Source organism: Centruroides vittatus, unplaced genomic scaffold, assembly GCF_030686945.1.
Source record: "Centruroides vittatus isolate TY-2023 unplaced genomic scaffold, ASM3068694v2 contig_2825, whole genome shotgun sequence".
Taxonomy (NCBI): domain Eukaryota; kingdom Metazoa; phylum Arthropoda; class Arachnida; order Scorpiones; family Buthidae; genus Centruroides; species Centruroides vittatus.
The window spans coordinates 158,996-180,239 of record NW_027121797.1 but is presented as its reverse complement, the minus strand read 5'-3'; the positions used below and the strand labels follow the sequence as shown (position 1 = coordinate 180,239).

Genomic DNA, 21,244 nt, shown 5'->3' with positions numbered 1-21,244 from the left:
TCAAATTTCGATAAAATATCAAAGTGTTTTAAAGCGTTTATATTATTTTTATTCAAGAAACTTAACGAATTTATTGGTAAATATTATTTGCACCTATAAAAAAATATATAATTATGGGGCTAATTTTTCTTTCTAAAATTAAATGATTATTTGCCTTTCAAATTTTAACCCTACTAAACTTGAGTATTGAACCCAAGACTGTGTTATTTATTAAACACTTGGCTTTTCTCACCTTTAAGTAAAGGTGGAAAAACCTTTACCATATTTAAATAATAAATAACAATTTTTATTTAATAAATAACACAGTCTTGGGTTCAATACACAATATACAGTAAAACACGGTTTCAAAAACAGAGTCTTACTAAACTTACTCTTTTTTTAACTGCACTTTCAATGAACAAATAAGTATCATTATTACTAAACGACTACAAAATTCTGTCAAGCATGCATTTTTTGCATTATTGGAGAAATTTCAAGGAAATCGGAAGAGTTGTCAATATTTCTACAGATCAAGCAGTTTTACTATCTGCTTTAACATAAAAAGCGCGAGAACAAAATGTCAGCTGAATGGACAAAATAATAGTAGTTATAGAAAACTCACTTATACGCCCATAAACAGATTTAAACCTGTATATTAAAAATTATTAAGATCTTTCTTTATAAAGTTTCGTTATACACCATTCTGAGTAAACACTCCATTGTTTTTTGAAAGATTTTTTTTCCGATTACGTTTACTAATAGACACTTTAATAATGTTTAGGTTATTGACCTTGTGATTCTGATTCTGCAGCTTAATTCCACGTCGATGAAACAAAAATAAATTGCATGTACAGTACAGTATGTTAGTTAGATAAGCAATAACTGTATATATTTTAAATTTAATGAATTTAATGAAGTTAGTTTAAAATACGTAATTTGCAAAAATATTTTAAAATGAAACATAAAAGAAATTTACTCGTCCAGGGAAATTCAACCACTGATCCAAAATTGATATAATGTTTGATCTATAGCTAATATTTCTGCAAAATAAGTAGCCCATACTTTCTGTCAGAAAATAAAACGAATATAACCAAAATTTCATCTGAATTAAACAAAAGTTGGAAGAGTTATAAAGAATTCACACACACGTACATACATACATACATGCAGACCACGTCTTTTGTGTTAGTAATTCTATCGATAATTGAATTTTTGTCGTGTTTATTTCACAATTTTACGTTAAATCTGGAGTGAAACAAAATATATCAGATCTCAATTACAATATTTTAAACTTTATTGTTTACAATTTTGAAATATATAGCTAATAATGATGTATGCGCATATTAATATTACTTAAAATAACCATAAATGATTATTTGCCGTTTTAAATTCGGGCAATTAAAGTTTTTCGATATAAATTTCCATGATTGTAATCGTCTTCCTTAATATTTTCAGCAGTAGAATAAATCCGGTTTTCGCTCAGTTTGATGCGAATGGGCAAAAACCGAAAAAAGAATCGCAAAAAAGTAACAAACTTTGCATACTTTTATGGAAAAAACGCAATTTTTAAAAATTGCCGCATTCGCGTAATCTGATTTGTGGTTATTATGCGATTAAATAAGAAAAATTATATTATTTTAACAGACTGGACCAAATTTAAAAATCTTGGTATATATCATATAAATGGCGACAAAAAATAAACGAAAATATAAATGCTGAAAACAGCAGGGCCGGCATTGAGCCGATTGTACTAATTTATCGTGATTGTATATTTATAATATTCCAATAATTATTTTAAGTCTGACAAATTTCTATTAAAAATTAAGATGCTACTTAATTGAATAAATGCTGTTTATTACTTGGAAATTAGATCAGGGTATTCTAATAATTTAAACACTTTATATTAAACACAAATAATAAAATTTATTTCGATAATATGGGAAAGAAAAAACACAGGCAGTGCGTTGGCGGCTTGTATTTTTTGGCCTCTCTTTCTTAGGACTCCCGTAAAAAAAATATTTTTGTGACAAAATTAAAATTTTTGTATTAATTTTAATGTTTAAGTTTGTTAAAATTCTTATACTTGAATACAAATATTTCTTAAGAATTTCATAATTGAAATTTTTTTACATCAGAAATATTCGAAAATTTTGTCGGCATTATCGCAGATAGTTCATGAATTTCAATGTTCATGAATTTCAATAAATTTATCTCTTTAACCGGCGACTGTGTTCTACAATGAGTTTTGTAAGGTTGATTTTGTCACTTTTAAAACTATTTTTTTACTTAATTTTCAAAATATTGTTCACAACTTTTATAAATATCATGAAACTCCTGTCTTTTTCCGTCGTAATAAAATTTCTTGTGGATGTAAACAAATTGTAATGAAACGAAGCAATAATTTAATTTTCTTTTATTAATATTACAGCGATTTAATGAATAGCAGAAAACTACGAATAATCTGTTTTAGCTTACTATTAGAATTATATATACAAAAAACACCAAAACATATTTTCAGCAAAAATAGGTACCCCCGCTTAGTACCCCCGTTTCACAAATAAAAATAGTCTAACTCCCTAAACAGATTTTAAACTTACTGTTCTGTTACAGTTAATTTAAACTAAGTTTAAGTCAATGTTTCCTCTAATTTTTTTGTATATAAGCAGAACATACTCTGAGCAAAAAATATTTTTGCCGTGCAGATTCTACACAAAAAAATTTTCTGACCATATATATATATATATATATATAATAAGATTTCTATAAAAATTAAAAAACAGTCGAGTCCGCATAAGTCGACATCTCAAAGGGAATAAAAATGTGTCGAGTTATCCGATGTGACGACTAAAGCGAATTCGGAAAAAAATCCATAAAACTACAATTAATAAAATACAGTAGTGAGTTATACAGTAGGATCGGCTTACAATACATTGTGTTCTTTATTTACAATTACTCTGTAGATGGAAAACTGAAAAAATCGTTTAGTGTTGTTTGTTTTGAGCAATTAACTGTCTCGACTTTCTTTTTCAATGATCATGAACGCCTTGATAACATTATCTTCTCAATTGTCAATTGTTGACAAGTAACGTCTAAGGATTCTTAATGCCTCTGGCATAAGAAAATGAAAAATTGGATTCCGGTGTGACATTGATATAGATTGTATATTTTCTTTTTGTTTATCTCTTATTATTTTATACATGAAAATACATAAAATGACAAGGCATTTTTATTAATATGTATATATATATATATTAATAATATTAATATATTATTGTATTATTGAATATATTAATTATATATTAATAAATAAATCGACTCCCACTACTGAAAAATGAGTTTACACCACACATGCGGAGTGAATTCATTTTTTCAGGAGAGGATTTTTCAGGACTTATCAGAGTGTTTAACAGCAAAAGTATGTCGACTTATCCAGTGGTGACGAGTTAATACAGATGTGATCAATTAGCACAATAACTCATACTTTCATATAAAAATTTGAGGTTAATTTGATTATCAAAAATTAGAAGCGATGGTATGACAGGGTGGTGCCAGCATAGTTAACATAAGCGATTCCGCGTGCCTGTTATTTTAATGACTCCATAAGCGAATTTTTTATCATTCCTAATAAGATTTGATTTATATTCATGATTAATTGTTATCTTGTTTGTTGTTGTCTGTATTAATGGTAGCCCAAGGTTGAACGTCTGCAGTAGCTCCAAATATAAATATTACACCACCAAGAAAATAAGCGAGCGATGCCATATAGAATATGTAGTTCCATTGACCCATATCTCCTGCCTTATATGTAAACATAAATACACAAATTTAGCATAAGTCATATAAATATAAATTTTAATTAAAAACTTTTAACTTACGTTTTTATCTAGTATAACTCCAGCAACGTATGGCGATAGTATACCTGCGATGTTACATAAACCACTTGTCGATCCGAAAAGAACACCTAAAATATAATTTAAATTAAGAAAAGTTCTTAACTATCAAATAAAATATTTTCTCTTAACGAAGTAAATTAATTCCATTTTTTTAATATAATTTTACTCATTAAATAAATAAAATAGAAATTATGCTCAATAAGAATATTATTACGATTAAGAAATTGTAATAGAATTAAGAAAATTTAATAAATGAAAATGTAATCAAAATATTAAGTTTGTCTTTTGTCTGCTGTCAATGTGTAATTTCGACAAAGGTTTTACATATAAGAGATTCATGACCATAACTAGAACAGTTTATGAGCAGAAAACTCCGATTATCCATATAAGAATGTTCAATAAAAACCGGAAGTGACATTATTTCAACTCAAACATTTCTCCCCTGAACGGAGGTAGATAGATGACGGACATGACACTGTTAATAGTAGGAAAAGTATGATGTGCAGGGGCAAGTCACTAGTAATTAAAGCTGAAGAATATAAAAAATTAAAAATTGCAGCCCAGCATTGTGACGCTGTGGCAATAAACAATTGCTCGTTATAGATTCTGTGTTACCATTTTTTTACTTTAAATATTGTTTACGAAAGTAATATATTATTAATCACTTTACGATATACCTTAATTCACTTATCGAAGCATGACCGTACAAAACTTCAATTACGCGTTACTAAGAATAATAATAAATCGTAATGTATACTTAATTTAGCATAATATAAATATTGATGGTGAAGCTAAGTGCGTAATGAATGGGGACACAGGTTAAACTTGAGAAAAATTACAGTTAAATCAACAATATTTTCTGAGGTATTTAATTGAGATCTTGAGTGAAGCAAAATAAACAAGATTTTTATAATGATACGTATTATTATGATCGATTTTTTGACTTCGCAAGTTCTGCGACATGATTTCCTCCGAACGAACAACTGACTTTGACTTTTAGTCACAATTATTTTCAGAATAAGTTCGATAAATTTCCAGTGAATATCGTATTCTGTAATAAAATTTTAAAACAAAATGACTTACCTGCAAATTCTGGTGCTAAATCAAGCACTATTGCGACATCCCCTGAATTATTAAAGCCGAATAAACCTATTCCAATCATTAAACAGATAATGATTTTTGTACTCTCGCAGCCTAGAAATGAAATCGCTAAGATGCATGCTGCCGGGCCAAACATAGCTACAATATAAATATTTAATTATATAATGCCAGAAATTTTAGAATTCAATTTAATAATTACGATATTGCGGTTCCTTACCAATTGCTTGGGAGAATTTCCTAATATTAGTTATACTTAAATAGTCACGAGATTTCACGAAATCAGCAATAAAACCACAAGTAAATAGAATTATACAATCCAGGCAAAATACTAATGCACTCATTCTTCCATTCTAAAACACGAATAACATACATAAATTTGGTGATATAAGACTTATGTAAAACAACCAACATACCTTTTGGATAGGAAAGTGCTGAATGTTGTTTAAGTATGATGGAAATTTAGTCACTATTGTATAAAAACCGAAACCCCAACAAATTTTCGTCAAAGCTACTATCCATACTGCTCTGGATGTTAAAATTCGTTTCCAGGGAATATTCAACTTCTGTTTTAAGTAAACATGTATTTATGAGAGTTTAGTCAGTAAAGTAGAGTAACAAACGATATTACCGTTTTTTCCGAGGAGATGTTTGCTACGCTTTCGCTAAGAAATGTCAATTCTTTGTCAGATATTCTGGGATGTTGTTGAGGTCTGTCATAAATTGTGAACGTAAGACATAAAGAAAGGACAATCCCACATACGCCTGTTGTAAATATATAGATTAGAAATGATATTGTCACATATTAGCATTGAAGAAACAATCTGTTATGTATTATGTATATTCACCGAAAGAATAGAAGCTGAAAGACCATCCTTTATGTTCACAAAGGTATCCAGTTATCATCAAACCAACAACTGTGCCGACCATAGTACCACTATAAGAAATTGAGGATAATATTGATTTTTCGTTTTCGGGACTCCATCTTCCTAACAGTGTAAAAGTTCCGTGAAATACAAGTCCCTGCAATAAAATGACTTTTAATAGGAGGCTGTAAATAAGGTGTGCAATGACAATAAAGAATTTTATTCTTACTTGTGCTAATCCGACGATAGATTGGCATAATGATATAACTGAAACACCAACATCTGCACAAAAGGGAGTCAAAATGATCAATATTGAAGATAGACACGAAAAAATTATGACACTTCTTTTCGGTCCAAGTGAAAATGTAATGGAACCTCCTGTAAGTTGAGCTAACACGAAACCATAGAAGTAACTTCCTAGTATTATTCCTTGAGTGGGTTGTGTCCATGCGTAAGATCCCTAAGAAGTGAATGTAATTAGTGATTTATATTTAATATAATTGAAGCTTTACGAATTAAATTATGCAGATTTTTCCACTTATAGCTAAGGCATTTTTTTCATTTTTGTCTTTGTTTATTCCAACATTTTTTTAAAATAACATTAAAATTATTTGAATCGCTTAGACCAGGAACACCATACGTAAAACTTCTGGCCAAATAGGAAAAACCACTGCCTTAACAGTGCTCATTTTATTAATTTTTTTCTCTCATATATTTATCTGTTTATACCTTTCATTTCTTCTCCGCATTCTCTGCAATATTATATAAAATTTAAATTAATAGTCTTGTATTCCGAATTCAAATAAAAAACGTGATCTAACTACCAGGCCTATATATCGATTCTACTAGACCTACCTGTAATTTGAAATTTTGCATCTATAGCCATCCATAAACGTTGTTTAAATACAGTGTCTTAATATGTGACAATGATATGGTCGAACGTATTCAATAAACTTCTCTATTTCATTTATTTTTCGTTTCATCGACATCGTCACAACTGTATGGTTAAACCCAACGAAATACAATAACATAGAGTGCTAAATCGGTTACTACAGCTGAGGCGAATTTAAGTGCGGCAGCCATGACAGTTTCGGTGGACTCTGTCTGTTGACTAAATTTAAGTTAATGATAACTGAAGATATCTTGCAATTCAGATAAATTAATAAAATTTTTTACATATACAATGTATCATAATATATTGTGTAAAATTTACCATAATTCTGTTATATTGTTTTATAAAATTACAATTTCCTTAGCAAAATTTTTATAGATTTGTAGAGAAATTTTACAAATTAAAAATTATAACAATTTTATTAAACAATAAAAATTAATTTTAGTATACACGTATCAACATTACATTACATATTATGCAAATAGTTTTATAGTGCAAGGCAAAATATATTAAACATACCGTACATCATATTTAAAAAATTATGATGTGTATAACTGTCCTTTAAATACTGTATACAGTGGAACCCCGGTTAACGAACTTAATCCGTTTTGCGAGTTCGTTCGCTAACCGAATTGTTTGTTAACCGAAGCAATTTTTCCCATAGAAATCAATGCAAATACCATTAATCCGTTCTAGCCGTCGGTATTTTTGTACTTTTATTTGTAAAATAAGTTTTTTTGATGAAAACATAGTAAAACGCGCTCATAAACAGTTGATCTAGGTTAAATATTCTAAAAAGGGGAGATTTGACAGGTATAAAAAACATCGCATACAATCATTAAAGTTCCAAATGACAGATAGTAGAAAACGGGCTAAATTATGAGCGCAAGGCTTATAGGTTTATCAACAATCTCTGATCAGTTGACAAACAGGTGTCAAATAAACGCCTGGAAACAAACCTTTCTCGTGACCTGATCTGCTTTCGATTTTCACCTGGAGACAAAAAAAAAAAAAAAAAAAAACAATCGAGAAGAGAAAAATGGAACGCAGGACTAATCATAACGTTAGATTCAAAGAAGAAATTCTATAAAAATCCCGAATCTCAAGGTCAAAACGCATTCTCTAAAAATTCTATGGCGATAAATCTGTGTTGTCTTCATCTGGATTAAGCCTGAAGTCGTGCCTGCTAAAATTTGTGTCGTGTCTCGGGAACCTTTCCAGTCATCACAGCTCCATCACCTACCATCGCTTCTGTGACCAAGTGAACCCATCTTGTCTGCTCTGGGGCTACGTCTGATCAGCTTGCACTATCGTAAGACCAGTGATACGCCGCTCAGTGCCGGGAGAAAATACTGTAAATAAACCATTTTCAACCACCTCAAATATGTAAGCATTTTTTCGTTCTAACAAACGATTTTCACTGTAAAATACTTGTCATCTTTGACTCCTCCGCCACCACCGACGTTGGATAGACCCTAGACCATCACCGGCATACGATTAACTGATTCCCCTTGAAAGTCGGCAAGCGTACAAATTGGACACAAAAAAGTCGTTAAGTTCGTTATTCAAGACAAAATTTTTGCAAAATAAAAGTTTGTTAAGCAATTTGGTCATTAACCAGAACGTTCGTTAACCGGGGTTCCACTGTAATCAGTTTTGTAAACATTTGTCTTAATTGTGCACCTCTAATCTTAATACTTTCATTTGACACATATGGTTAATAAGAATTATAAAAACTTCACTCTAAACATGTTGATTTGCTATTTGTTCTATATTTTTAAAATCAATTATTAGACCAATTATTGTAATCTTTCTTCTTCCTTTAAGAAGTGGACAGTTTTTACAATCATTTAGTTTACTGAAATAATTAATTCCTTTATTAATAATTTTCAAACATTGGTTTTTGTTTCTGTTTGTGACTAGACTCATTGTCCATCTCCTCACTGGGTGACAAGAATTAAGCGGGTCAAATATATCATTTACTTTCATTGTGAATTCAGCAGTTGCATGAACACTACTAAAGCTTTCTATGCAATTTTCTTTACAAAATATAAAAGCATTACTTACAGATCTACTTAATGTTTGTGCTGCTATATTTATTTTCATTTTTTGTCTCCACCATTCAATATGATATGATTTTAGTTTATTTGAGACACGAAGAACTTCTTTATTCTGTAAGTTATATAACTGAATAAAAATTGCCATTTAATAATTCTGTCATCATTCTCACCTATGTTTAGAACTTTAAAATTAGCCAAAAGATTTCTCATCAATTTCAACATATGAGCAGCATCAAGAAATGCATAAACTATAATTTCTTCTGTTAGAAGGCGATAATTGAAGGGTGATAAGTTCTTCTGAATATTCATTGCTTACACTACCAAAAAAGCTGATGTTTTAAGAAATGATGAAGCAGTCAATTAAAGTTATTTTCTGTCATAGCCTCAGATTTAGAAAGCATTTCACCAAGCCTTTGAATAATGTTTTTTGAATTGACAATCTTATTTGAATTTTTTTTATTAGACTGTCTGCTACATTTAAGTTTCTTATGTAGCTGTTCACATTTCTGTCTTGTTAAAATTAACACTTCATGCACTTTCTTTGGAGATGGCAAACAATATGTGTGATCACGAAAGACTGATACTACATATTCTATCTTTGCAATTTTTTTCTTTGCAGGCTTCTGAAATTCGGTCTTTAGATGTTTGTTAAGCCATTTCTTAAGAAGAGATTTGTCAGTGTGTGAAAACCTGACAAAGAAAAAGTTTTATTTTAAATTTCACTATCACAAGAATAGAATTCAATTTACACCAACTTATCACTGATATTAACCACTCTAAAATTCATAATTTGATATGTTTAAGGCTTCTATCCTTAAGCGGCCGGATGGCCGAGCGGTCAAGGTTAGCAGTCTGCCGCACTGGGGGACCCGGGATCGAATCCAGACGGGTCGAAAAAATCCCCAGGAATTTTTCGGGGGTTGGTCCGTCTGGATATGTCTGTCCCCGTCCCTCACCACCCGGCCGCCCCATTGTGGGCCTGGCCGAACCCATAATGGGCTTGCTGTAAGAGGCCCTCTTAGTGCCCACTGGGCGAAAAGAGTTACGAAAAAAAAAAAAAAAAGGCTTCTATCCAAAACATTTTCAATTATTTAAATTTTTATAAATTAGACAGCGTTTTAAAGTTTATTATTTTAAATTAGACATTTTATTAAGCATATACAGTGAGCAAAATTAATAATTATAACTTACTTGAGAAAAGAAATTCCCGAACCTTTCTTGTAACTGTTGGTACAATTGATGATGGCACAAAAATTTAGCATAATTATTTCATACGAGACGCTTCGACATCAACAAAGAAGATAGAATAAACCACCGAAAATATCATGGCGTCCTTCTCTTCAATCAGCTTCAAAAATTGGCGCTGTAATCACTGCTACTGGCACTCTATTTTATTCTATCTTGTTAGGTAAACCACATTGTCGCCATTGTTACAATAAGAATCACGTGTCTACTTTCACGTCACAGAAAAGACTTTTCTTTATTGAAGGAATTTTCGCGTAAAAATTTTATCGCGTAAAAGGTAGTCATGTTCTACTCTTATTTCAGTTCTGTTTCAGCCAAAATTTCAAAAAATTTTTACGTTTTTTGATACATTTTACGCCGAATATTACGCATGTGTGTTCCTGGCCTGACTGAGATTTAGAACAAAATGAATAATTTAAGTAACTGACTTCAATAATATTTTGTTTAGCATTAAATCTGGTAAATGTTGAACTTTTAAATCGATGGTTTCGTAAGCCTTGACAATAACAGAATAAATTAAAATATTAAATTTAAAATTGTCATGTGAAACACGAAAATAACTACAATTCAGTTCTACTCATTAATTTATTTTGAAGGATATTTAAATGTTTATAAACATTTTGTATAAAACATTTGCTATCAATCACTTATATTTGTAAGTAATTTATGCATACATTCTACATTTAAATATTTACCTGTTTGTAACTAGATGTAGTATTTTGCTGATAGTTTTTTGGACATTCTGTTGAAGACGTGCTATTATACATGTGGATGGATGAATGATTAACCATGGCTAAAATAGCGACAGTTAGCACAGATCTTTGGCTGTACGCTATTGCATTAATCAAAAATGTAGAAAATGCCAATACGTAACGAGCGGGAAAACGATCTAAAATAAAATCTTTTGTAAGATTTCAACAACTGAAGTTAAAATTTCAATAAATGCAAACAATATAAATGTTAGACTTTATAATTTATTTAAAGCTTAAATGAATAATTACAACATTTACATAATTATTGTTTACGTTATATTCGTATTAAAAGACCATTTCTCAAATTCAAATAATAGAGTTAGATGTAATGATTCGTTATACAAATGAAGATTGATTTACGACATGTTTTAATCTTCAGAAAATATATTTAAACAATATCATTCGAAAACGATAAACTATATTATTTAAACACATCACGTGCTTTTTAATCCAAATTATAACGACAAGAAGCGTATTGAAATATTTTCATTATTTTAATGAAATTAAAATTAAAGAGAAAACAAAGCCTATACCAAAAGTTAAATTACAACAGTATTAACAAAATAAACGAAAAATTTTTACATGCAGCAGATTTGCTTCTGTTAATAACTGTGAAATATTTTCTGTTATCGTAATCGTGTTTCTGATGTTCATTATGGAGTGCAGTATACTGGCCATGTTTTAATTTTCAGCTCCTATACATAACAGGAAGAATATATGGCAATTGGTCATAAAATAACCCCAAAGATTTTTACATTTTTTGCTTTATTGGCCCTTGAAACATCAAGAAATAAAAAACAATTCGGGTATATTTTTCTAATGTTTCTAATTCGACTCAAATCAACCCTTATTCTTGACTGTGGCCTCTTTCGCCTTTTTGATTTTTCGAAAAAGTCGAATCCCAGTCCTGACATCAATATCTGAGCCACTGGGAAGGTCAGAGGAAGTCAGACTGTTACCTCCGGCAACGGGGTCGATGACCTACTTACTTGTCAAGGATGGCTGTTACGTTTTGTTACGCGTTACTCAAGTGGAGGAGGTGAATGGAGCCAGCGGTAAGGTGTCGGCGACAGTCGACCAAAATGACACCATTTTAATAACAGAACAAGATTTATTGAAATCAATCAAAGAAACAAGTACAACGCGAATTTCGGTTTCTAGCGTTTTAACTTCCTATTACGCATGAGGGGGGTGGAGAAAGAGAGCTTACAATACCGATTGCATACCTCTTTGAACTGTTCCCTTGGAAACAGAATATCCAAATAAAATCAGAAATAGGTCAGATAAAGTTGGCACTAGGTTCTCCGGTTGGAATGAGTTGGAGGCTTGAGTATCCACAAGTGACACTAGAAAAAAATTATCAGTTCACAGGTCAGCGATGGACACAATATACACACTCGTTTAGTCGATGACAAGAGACTCCCCAGAGAGGGGAAAAAACGGCTTTTAAAATTTTGCAGTGAGAAATTATGTCATCAGACAATATGTTTAAAAGTTAAAGTTGTTGTCAGGACAGAAACAAATGACGAATTCGGCCAGCAAGTGTAAACTTTACAAGGTTACAGCGTGAGAAAGTTTTCTTTTAATAGGAAGGGTTATAAAATTCCCACGAACTCCGAAATTTGTTTTATGAGTCATTAGAAAAAATAATTTAGAAAAATAATTTAGATAAATTCCGGATTTTACATTTACTCTATGCTTTCTTTAAAATAGCACTTAAATAGTGTGATTTTAAAATATGTCGTTGGGAAGAAAAGTGTTTACATAATTTCGGAGATGTGTTTTTTTATCTCTCTCTCGATAATCAGTATAGGTTTATAGGTTATTGGTGACGTCTTCGCGTTACATTACAACGAAAGTCAATATCGAGGTTGTATACAAAATAATTTCGGCGCGTGGCAGACTCGTGACAAGGTTTATTGCTTGAGGCTAGGACATCTTGAGTTTCTTAGAAGCGGTCGGTTGGTTGGTGATGTCATTGTTGGCTTTGGGACAAGAGTATAGTTCAAAGTTCAGTGTTAGTTGAAATTTCTTTGTTCTGTAGAACAGTGTGATCTGTTGAAGAAAGTGATGATCAGGCTCGTTGAATCTGTGGATTCAATGGTCCGGATGCTAGAGAATTCACAGATAAGTTGATAGAAAATTTTTTTTGGTAGGTGTACTTGTAGATGGTCAGTTAAGGTTGGTGATATTCTTAATCTGATGAACAGTTGTCGAGTCACGTAAATCAGTATTCTCGGTTGAGGGTGGCGAGGTTGCACTGTTCTCAGATTCAAAATAAACGTTAGTAACAAATGATTTGGTTATTTTATCTCTGAGTTTCGAATAGAGGTATGTAGATTTTACATAAATTGTTGTTTTACTCTTTCTCTCTATAATTTACTTTTAATATAATATCTAGGTTATCATAATCAAAAAATTTGAAATTAAAATTCTAAGATAATAGATAAATATTTGAATTTTCCGCGAAAAATCTATGATCACGTAGAAGTTTAAAATAATTGTTTAGAAAAATTATAAGCTAAGGAATGCAAAAGGGTTACAATATGGCAGATAGATGGAAAGTCAAGAGTCTGTTAATAGGTTTTTACAATATGTTGTTGTTTTCGAGGAGTCGGGTTGCCTCGGGGCATCACTTCTTGGGAAGTGCCTGGTATGTATCGGTTGGAATTTCCCTTCCATTGAGAAAGAACTCTTCTGGCTTTACTTCCGATGGGTGTTGGTCTGTTGTTGAACGTGTTTTCCAGCGTCGTAAGAAGTATCGAAATATACAAATTAGGCAGAGTCCAATAAAGATAGTGCCAAGGCAACTAGCAATTATCGTTATTATCGAGGAGGGGTAGGTCATTGGAGATGATTTGGTTGTCATTCGTAGTAGGTGATCTTGGTCATATTTGACGTTTGACACAGAGCAGTCAGCCAATTGAATATCATAATCTAAGGTCAATTTTGGGGTTGCTTGATCTTTAAAGTATTTTTGAAAAAATTGAATCTCGGTCTGATTTAAGATTTGGTCGATTTGCGGTACTACTGAGTGTTACGCAATCTTCAGTTGAATGGTTGTTTGCATTTGCAAGTGCGAGGTGAGAATGAATCCAGGCAAATAGCCTGTACTGTACATGCATTTGGAAGATGAATCATCCCGGTATTGTTTAGCTTGTGAGTAGTAGATACAAAAGGAGATTTTTTATGTCTTGTGGGGCCTCTAATAATCACTGTGAGAGGATTTGGAATGAAATACATCCATTTTTCTTGTTGATCGATTCTCTTAAAAATTGGCGTATATGTGGTGACTATTTGACAAGAGCAGAGGTCTCTGATCTTGTTTTCATTGCCGCTAAATAGCGCATATTCACAACTTTGTTGAGGAAATCGTTGGATAAGAACATCCAATGAACAAATAAATAAATGGTCTATTTTACACATAGTCAATTCGAAACGTTGTAATAACATATACGATTGTCTATCCATAGACAGGGCGATTATAAGATATTTTAATTTTCAACCAAAATATTCTATAATTGCCCTATCTATGAATAGACAATCTTATGTGTTATTACAACGTTTCGAATTGACTATTAGTACTATTAGGAAGTAAACGTGGACTATTAGGACAAAGGCCTTCAAATTAGGAATGTACATTGGAAATTTGATAATTTTGTACATATCAAAATATCCATTAGAAGTGATCAAGGGAATTTTAGCAAAGATTTTCAATTTGTTACGTAACTCTATGGCAATGGTAGTAATCCATTGGTAGTACTTGAACAGCGTATCCGGTTTGATAGGTTCGATCATTTCGTAACCTTCTGCCAATTGAAGTTGGATATCTCGGAGGGTGGGTGTGTAACATGATTTCTCGGGAGATAAAATAAGTGTTCAATTGGCCATGTTTCAAAATATCAATCGCCTCTCGTAACTCCACTAGTTGGCAGTGGAATACTTGGATGAAAAATTCAACTATTTGAAAAATTATTTCAAAGACGAGATCATAACAATATAAGTTCATGAGTTTTCCAAAGGCCTCCTGCCGCTTAAATAGCACATAAATTTGATGACGATTAGTTTTACTTATATTCGAAGTATCATTCGATAGGGTAGCTTGCAAATGCAATAAATGAATAACTCCTTGTTGATACTGGTTAATCTTTGATATTTCAACATTCAAGTTCTTAATATCTTCAGAGGTGGCAGATCTGAATAGGAATTTTGATATCAATTCGAGTATTTTATCAGTAGAACTAAAAGTATAGCAGTAAACGGTCTGGAAAAATGCGAAAAAGGTGCGCCTTATAATCGAGAGTATACGGTAATAGCCAATTTGAAAACTTTCGAAAATTTAGTAGCTTTCTAGCAGCGAAAAGCACGCCAAATATCAACGAAAAGGCAATATTTATAAATAATAGTGATTGCAAATTGTTCAAATTGTTTTCGGAGTTAGGCATATTTATTAAATAATCATACAAAATCATATTATCGTACATCGTACTAAAGTCGCTTTTCTAAGTAATAGAGATACACCTAGAACTCAGCATAATGTGATTTGCGAATTTTTATTATAAAATATCCAAGTAAAAACTTAATTTTAAAACATTCTTACCTTTATGTATCATATTTATATCGTAAGATGAATACATTTTCTATTTTAAATTATTAAAAATATGTCTGAACGTTTATTAATTTATTCTATGATACTGGTTTACTTTAAAAAATATATATTCCAGTTAGAATATTTTTATTCCTCTTCCACTTTTCTCTTCTTATGATTCAAAGTAATGCCAAGATCTTTGTTTTATTATAAAGATGGATTTATATTTTTCTGTTGACGATTAATAATTCTTTAGAATATAAATTTTACACGAACAATTTCCAACATATCACTGCGAATGAAAAAATGAAAGCAACAGGAATCCTGAAATATAAGAAAAATATATATAACACGTTTACTAACATATTTTAGTTATATTTTTATCAAAAATATATTTGTATATAACTAAAAAAAATAAAAGTTAATAGTCTACTTCAAATATTATTTTCCAGTTTAAAATATAATTAAGCCAGTAACAGTTGTAGTGATACAAATCAAATACTATAATATAATATAACAGAAGAATTAAAAGAACCAAACAATCTAATAATTTTAATGTCTGTTGTTATTTTTTCCTCGAGGAACATCGGGCTCATCTGCCAGTTAAGGGTTTAAAACACGAAGGCCAGGCATTTAAAAAATACCAGGCATTTAAAAAATACCAGGCATTTAAAAAATTTTTTAAATTGTGTAAGTACAGGAATAAAGAATTTTGAAAATATGTTAGATAAGGGTTTATCATACCCGTGAGAAACTGAAAATAACTTTTATAGTTATACAAATTAAATACTATAATATCATAAATATCAAAACGAAAACTATATAAAGAGCTTGGTTATTTTAGCCTACCATCGTCATGTTTATTCCAATACGCGGATGGTACGATGACACAATTTCTTTGGCCAAGTAGACACCATTTGAAAATGTAATATCTGAAATTTTCTAACATATCATATTTATTCTTTATGCCAATTCTAAGAATCGGTACCATTCACAGCCGAATATCAAACGGTAATCTGCCAACCAACCAGATTTCGCAAAAAAGGACAAAAAAAAATAAACGGAGTAAATATTTAATGACGGCATCCTCGTAAACCAGTTGAAATATATTTTATGCTGACCGGTAACATCGTATTATGTAATTTTCAAATTACAATGTCACCATAGCACGGGTCCTATAAAAAGAAGGAATGCTGAGAGAGGGAGTAGAAATAATTAGAACAAAAGTAGTCAGTCGTAGAGAAAGTGTTGTGCTAGTCGTTGACGTTTTCCCGGAAGTGATGATGGTCAACGACCTCAAATTAAAACTAGTCTACTATTAATATTTGAGAAGTGATCCGTGTTAGACAGGTTGTGATGGCCTGCGTGTGATCGAGTTGCTAACCTTATTGTCCAAAAGATTTTACATGTTTTGTTTAAATCAGGGCTGTGGAGTTGTCTAAAAATCTACCGACTCCGACTCCGACCAGGGGAGGACTTTTTACCAAAACAGACCAGGAAATTCTGATGTCATCACGGGACCTCGAACAAAATATTCAACAAATAGATTTCTAATAAAGATAGAACGTTGAAACTTTTTTATTTCAAACTATATAAATAGTTATTCGATAATTTTTAGTTTACTAGCTGTTATATATAACAGAAGGAAAGTGTAGCGATCGGCCAACTAATGATCCCTCTCAAATTATTATATTTTTGGACTCAGGTTACTTTTAAATGTCGAGATACGTCTTGTTTCTTTATGTATATGTTAGACTGTGTGAGGGGCACGATTTTGTTAACCCTATTTGAAGCCTAATAAATTCTGTGGTTTTATAATCGGAATCGGATAGTTTAACGCATGAGTTATTAAGCTTTAAAGTGGTTTAACTAAATCGTGCCCCCATACACATTCTAACATCTCAGGCGATAACATCATAACGGGTTTACTGTACTATTTTAAAAATGACAAAAAGCTTAATTTCGGGAGTAGACAGAATTTTATTTACAAAAAAAAAGTTGTGAATGCTAATAACGAGTAAAATATTCATAAAGTTCGACGGCACTGGAGATATGACACATGACCTCTTCTATATCTTTACCCTGTTGATCTTTAATTAAGAACTAAAATTTAATGGCATTAATGCCCCTTTATACAGAATCTACAATCTGAATTTCGTTTTTTAAACTTTACTCATTCTGAGATATTGTTTAACATCTCGGTTAAATTTACCTATGGTAGTCAAAATGGCGGCTCCTCTCTGATTCCAGCAAACAGAAAAAGGAAAACAGTGGAGATGCACGTTCTAGCCTAACATAACCTAACCTAACCTATTCTAATAATTTGGTTGGTAATAATTATGGTAATTTATTAGAACGAGAAATGAGAAATCAGAATGAGAATTTGTTTAATTTCTGTATTCTGAACAGAAAATAAAGACATTAAACAAATTAGAGCCAACGTACACGCGCGCGCTAATTTTTCACCTTGAATTGAAATTTTTTGGGGGGTTCGGGAGGTCTCTAGATTTGGAGAAAAGTTGGAGGGTCAAATTTGACACGATTCCAATACTTTTTTATTTTATATACATAACAAGTTGGTAAGTAAAAAGGATCAAAGTTGGCGGACTTTTTGACGATTCCGACTCCAACTATAACACCAAAACTCCACGACTCTGACTCCGACTCCGCAGCCTTGGTTTAAATTTTAAAAATCTTGTAAAATTAACAATAGATGTTATGTATAACTAAAATTATTTTTTTATTCTTAGAGTTTTAAATCAAAAAAAAATTTAGATATAATACCGATTCCATTGATCTTGTACCTCTTTGAATAATACACGAGGCCAAGACGAGGCGCCATCCCGGGCTCAGCATGGGCCGAGGTGTGCCACTTCTTCGATATTTTGAAATTATTCATTTTGCAAGAAAATTGAGCGACTGTTGTGAAAACAGAACTTGTATTAATTAAGAAATATTCCTATTGTGATGTGAGATGTAAATTTCGAATGCATAAATGATTGTTTAATTCTTTCAAAGTCAGAAATAAATGTTATAATAAACTCTCTATTTATTATATACAATTATTGTAATCCTTTCCGCGATTTTAAATGTTCGATGGAAAAACTAGTTTATAAAAAAATTGTAGGGGAAAGCGGGGCTACAAGTTCCGTTTTTTAATCAACCTTATATTTTGTTAAGGAAACATAATTCTAGCATAAGTATTAAGGGATTAAAATTTAGTAATATATCTAACTTCGCTATAAATACAGTTTTTGGGGTTGATTTTTTTGTAAGTTTTTTTATAATTAATAATACAATACCTAAAGTCGGAAAGTAACAACTTACCCCGGTTCGGGGCTAGTTGTTAACAGGGTGGGGCAAGTTGTTACAAGATCTATGGAAGGTGTAATATGTAAAAAAAAAAACAATAATTTATTTAACTAAGTATGTATTTAAAGATTAATCAATAATATCTTATCAATAATTAGTTGTTTTTCTTAAATTTATTATAAAGGAAACATTTTTACGTTTCAACATTTATAACTTTTACTTAAAGAAAGGGGAGAAAGGAACATCCTTTCCATGTTCTTGTATAACACCAGAAGTTGCAGGCAAATTTACAACTCTGATGACCCTGGCTGATCCAAGATTTGTCTTTCGTCAGTAAAGCTTACATTTAACGAATACTCTGCTAACTTGTTTTCCTGTTCTTCAATAAAGACCAATCTTACTTTTTTGTAGCCAATCGCAGCGTTTTCTACTCCAGATTTCAACTTCTTTACAAATGTATGTAATGTCATATGACAAATATCTAATTCTCTGGCAACAGTTTTTATTTTTTAACCATCTTTAATAACTGCATCTGCAGCTCTTTGCATCAACTCCCGAGATACAGAACCCCGTGTTGTTTTTCGAATATAAGTCCGCATACTGCAAAAGGAAAAAAACATTATTTTTACTGCATTACCGGTACAGATGAACTGGGGCAAGTTGTTCCAAGGTCACAACATGCTCCCAAAGAAGGGAACATCTAGCCCCGATAACACATGAATTCAAAACAGCAACTACTAGATTAGGTTACGAGACATATACAGTTTTAGCGTAGTATATCAAGATACTCGATGTATTTTTAAATAAAAATACCAAACAACTAATCGCTAATTATTTAAATTCGTTAGATATACCAAAAATATCAAACACGATAATATTTACTTATGTGGAACAGCGACGTACAGGCTCTCTTTCCAATGTACCGGACGTCACTGGCCTGATTAAGATAGCTGCCGTCGGTGCGCAGAAACGTTCGATTTCATGACATACTTACTAATTATATATATATATATATATATTTTTCTTGTGGAGCTATTTCAATCGGAACAACTTACCCCGAGAACTTTTAGCTCCGCTCTCCCCTACTCTAAACAAAGCTCTCCACTTAAACGTAAAATCGACAAACTTGAATACTTATACGTGGGAAGCTCTGTCACTAACGAATTAAAAGATAATTTTCAACGCTAACATCATGTGAGAAAAAGGTAAATTGCGAAATCAAAATTTTTAAATTCAAATTTATTGCAGTTTCATTTTCCTTACTTAACAGTTACGTTTCATAATTGGAGTCTGTTCCAGTTGCATTGGAAGCCACGCTGTTTGAATTCAAATATTTTCTCTAAACGGGGGTAGATGACTGGCACGATTCTATTGCTAACAGGAAAAATATAATGTATAAGGACGGGCAAGACAATACTAATTTGACGTGGATACAATATATTTGAAATTAAATAAACCAAAAATATTTTTACTGAAGTCTGTTATTTAATTAGTAAAATTATATTTAAAATATACAAAACCTTACCTTTTATTTTTTAAAAAAATATTTAATTAAAAAATGATCTAAAATATATTTTGACACAATAAATAATTGCACGTTTGATTTTACCTTAGAATTGTTTTTTTATTACCGTTAATTTAAACACGCGAATTATTCTTATTGTTGCGTACAGTACGTTTATAGTACGTTTCTTATGTAAGCTGTTATGATGTTCAGGTACCAAAATAATACCATAATTATTCAATTTATTTTTAATTCATCCATAAGTATTTATTACGTAAAAATTTTTAAAAATTTATAAGCTGTGTTGTCAATTGGTTTTTTGTGTGTATTATCTCTTTTATTATTTATCCAGTTACTGATCGTGTGCTTGCTATAACTGTTTATTAACCTTCAGGGTGCCTGGTGAAGAAATTTCCTCCGAGCGCCTGGTGGAGTCCCACAGACCCCAAAAGAAAACACTACATTATATGGCTTGTAAAGATAATTTCAATATTATTTTAATATATATATATATATATATTATATATATATATAATAGGTTTATTAAGACATATTTAGAATAAAACAATCATTGATTTACGTGAAATATTTATTCACACGACTGCATAATAAAAAACATTAACTTTTTTTGTTGTAACAAAAATATTAACTTTGTTTTTCTAGAAATCATGATGTAATCTGATTATAATTTAAGTATTTTGGCTTTATTTTAATGGCACATGATATAATTATCTGTTAAGGCCTAAAAATTAATCTTCTTCAGTTAAAATTTGAAATCGAGAATTCGGGAGAATTCCCATAGTAATTTCGCATGTTCCATGCAAATAAATTTGGTACATTCTTTACAGACGCTCAGTAGCTGCATAAACGTTTATCTACTGACAACGTGAACATGTTGAAAATCAAACAAACACAAAAAATATAACTTACAGTTTTGCAACGCCACGCGCCTGGTGGGGTCTGTGAGGCCCGGCACTTATTCAACACGTCTTGTTCGCAGGATATCGCGCGGTGCATTAAAAGTTTTGTGGGGATCGCAAGCGTATGAAGAGAAC

At 31.2% G+C, this 21,244-nt stretch overlaps 1 protein-coding gene across 1 annotated transcript; it reads right to left on the bottom strand.

The window, feature by feature from the left end:
• Window positions 1–5,068: 5,068 nt before the first annotated feature.
• LOC136972192 (sialin-like) lies at window positions 5,069–10,824 on the bottom strand. Its single transcript, XM_067266750.1, has 6 exons — window positions 10,729–10,824; window positions 6,066–6,296; window positions 5,819–5,993; window positions 5,602–5,735; window positions 5,191–5,536; window positions 5,069–5,111 (listed from the first exon to the last, which is right to left on the bottom strand). Exons 1-5 carry the CDS (start codon window positions 10,822–10,824, stop codon window positions 5,324–5,326), a joined length of 849 nt encoding a protein of 282 aa, XP_067122851.1. The 3' UTR covers window positions 5,069–5,111; window positions 5,191–5,323.
• Window positions 10,825–21,244: the final 10,420 nt, after the last annotated feature.

Bases quoted from the DNA above. Each gene is read 5' to 3' on its own strand.
- LOC136972192 (XM_067266750.1), bottom strand. From the start codon at position 10,824: ATGGTTAATCATTCATCCATCCACATGTATAATAGCACGTCTTCAACA. The intron at 6,297-10,728 runs GTAAATATTTAA...TTCACTTCTTAG, and splicing joins CTACATCTAGTTACAAACAG to GGATCTTACGCATGGACACA. The intron at 5,994-6,065 runs GTAAGAATAAAA...ATTTTATTGCAG, and splicing joins CTATCGTCGGATTAGCACAA to GGACTTGTATTTCACGGAAC.